The sequence below is a fragment of the Penaeus vannamei genome, chromosome 18 (genome assembly GCF_042767895.1).
Source record: "Penaeus vannamei isolate JL-2024 chromosome 18, ASM4276789v1, whole genome shotgun sequence".
NCBI classification, from domain to species: Eukaryota; Metazoa; Arthropoda; class Malacostraca; order Decapoda; family Penaeidae; genus Penaeus; species Penaeus vannamei.
The window spans coordinates 8693554-8696053 of NC_091566.1; the positions used below are offsets into that span (position 1 = coordinate 8693554).

Sequence of the window (2500 nt, forward strand, 5' to 3'; positions counted from 1 at the left end):
TTTTCTTTATTCGTTTAGTCATTATCTTCTTCAAAGAATTTTACTTTAATGAATACTGAGAAAAGATTTAATGGCCTGCTCTTTTTGAGGGGCATTATCCAGTCATATTTTTTTCCCGTTTATGAGAAGCAAGAAAGCATCAGTTCTGAATATGTATCTTAATGTACCCTCCCCTCCCCCCCCCCCCTTCCCCCGCGTTACCCACAATTCCTCGTCCACAAAACAGCCTCGTAACTGCTCTCGTCCTTCGCCCTTTCCAGACCCTCGAGTCGCAGCGGAAGGAGCGGGGAGAGGTCGCCCTTCGAAGGATCCTGCTGCGGCTCATCCTACGTCTCTTCCGAGTCCTCCTTGGAGATCACCAAGTACAGGGTAAGGAGAGAGGGAGACGGAGGAAAAGAGAAAAAAATGGTGAAGCAAAGAATAGAAAAAAGAAAAAAAGGTTTATGTGAAGAAGATTAGTGTAGGATTCGAGGCTAATCCGGATATAGTGTTGCAGGACATCTGACTGCAGTAAAAAAAAAAAAAAAAAAAAAAAAAAGTGTAGCGCAGGGTGGCAAGAAAAAAAAAAAAAAACGTGGGAATCAACACTGGTATATTGTTCATGTTAGTGACACAAAGAAAACCCGCACTAATCGAGAAAACCTTTATGAGAGAGAGAGAGAGAGAGAGAGAGAGAGAGAGAGAGAGAGAGAGAGAGAGAGAGAGAGAGAGAGAGAGAGAGAGAGAGAGAGAGAGAGAGGGGGGGGGGAGAGGAGAGAGAGAGTGAGAGAGAGATAGAGAGAGAGAGAGAGAGAGAGGGAGAGAGAGAGAGAGAGAGGAGAGAGAGAGGGAGAGAGAGGGAGAGAGAGAGGAGGAGAGAGAGAGGAGAGAGAGAGGGAGAGAGAGAGGGAGAGAGAGAGAGAGAGAGAGAGAGAGAGAGAGAGAGAGAGAGAGAGAGAGAGAGAGAGAGAGAGAGAGAGAGAGAGAGAGAGAGAGAGAGAGAGAGAGAGGGAGAGAGAAAGAGGGAGAGGGGGAGAGAGAGAGAAAGAGAGAGATGCTGTGTGTGTGTGTGAGAGAGAGAGAGAAATGTGTGTGTGTGTGTGTGTGAGAGAGAGAAAGAGAGAGGAATAGAAACCGCAATCCCTATCAAACTTTTGTTGATTACATACCTTCCACCTTGATTTACATAACCCCCCTTTGCCACCGTATCCTCATCTTTTCTCTTTATCGATCTTCTTCCTCAGGTGGTGATGTTAGGAGAATCGGGCGTGGGCAAGACATCACTGGTGACGCAATTCATGACGTCAGAATACATCAACACCTATGACGTATCTCTAGGTTCGTATTTATGCATCAATTTGAATTTTTCTTCGTCCTGGGACTTGTATGTATGTGGATATCTACATATGTGGATGTAGAGGATACGGGGAAGTGGATTTGCAACCTGCATGGGTCGTTTTATCGTAATCATCCTGGTAATTGGAGTATAACCTTGGCATATCGGAAAGGTTATTTTAAATTTCAAATCGAAGGGGTTAATCTAGTACTAAAAACGGAAGGGAACGATTGACATACGACATGATAAGGTCATCTCTAGCAGCAAATGTTGACTTTGCAATCCACAATCGGGTACATTTTTTTCCCAGTAAATACGGTCTAGAAATATAATCATAAGTTGATAGATCCTCTTGATGATGTTCAAGTTGTAGGTAAGGTTAGGACACAAAGGTTTATACATATGTATACCTATATATCTATGTGTATCTGTACGTATATGTTTATAACAATTATCTGGCTATCTAACCACATGTAATATTGTGTGTACGTGTGTTTGTGTGTACATTTATATATAAATATATACACACATACATACATATATATATATATATATATATATATATATATATATATATATATATATATATATATATATATATATATATATATATATACATACATATATATATATATATATATATATATATATATATATATATATATATATATATATATATATATATATATATGTTTACATATATTCGCGCATATATGTGTGTATATAAACACGCACGCACGCACACACACACACACACACACACACACACACACACACACACACACACACACACACACACACACACACACACACACACACACACACACACACCACATACACATACTCAAACACGCACACATACACACACACACACACACACACACACACACACACACACACACACACACACACACACACACACACACACACACACACACACACACACACACACACACACACACACACACACACACACACACACACACACACACACACACACACACACACACACACACATATATATATATATATATAAAGACAAACAAAACTTTTCTCCTATCACTGGTACATTATTACAATTGACCGTCCAGAGTCGATGTCTATAGATGATTTGATTGTTAATGACATTAAAACAGTACTTATTTTTGGGGGGAAACATTCACCACATATTTCTAATGAGAGAAA

At 39.9% G+C, this 2500-nt stretch overlaps 1 protein-coding gene across 1 annotated transcript in view; it reads left to right on the forward strand.

Moving 5' to 3' along the window:
- Positions 1-263: 263 nt before the first annotated feature.
- The window catches only part of LOC113810406 (GTP-binding protein GEM), a 10967-nt gene continuing 8730 nt past the window's right edge, over positions 264-2500 (forward strand). The window contains exons 1-2 of the mRNA XM_027362089.2: positions 264-369; positions 1224-1317. Coding sequence (XP_027217890.1) covers positions 1230-1317 — 88 coding nt within the window. The 5' untranslated portion in view covers positions 264-369; positions 1224-1229. The remainder of the gene's footprint in view (positions 370-1223; positions 1318-2500) is intronic.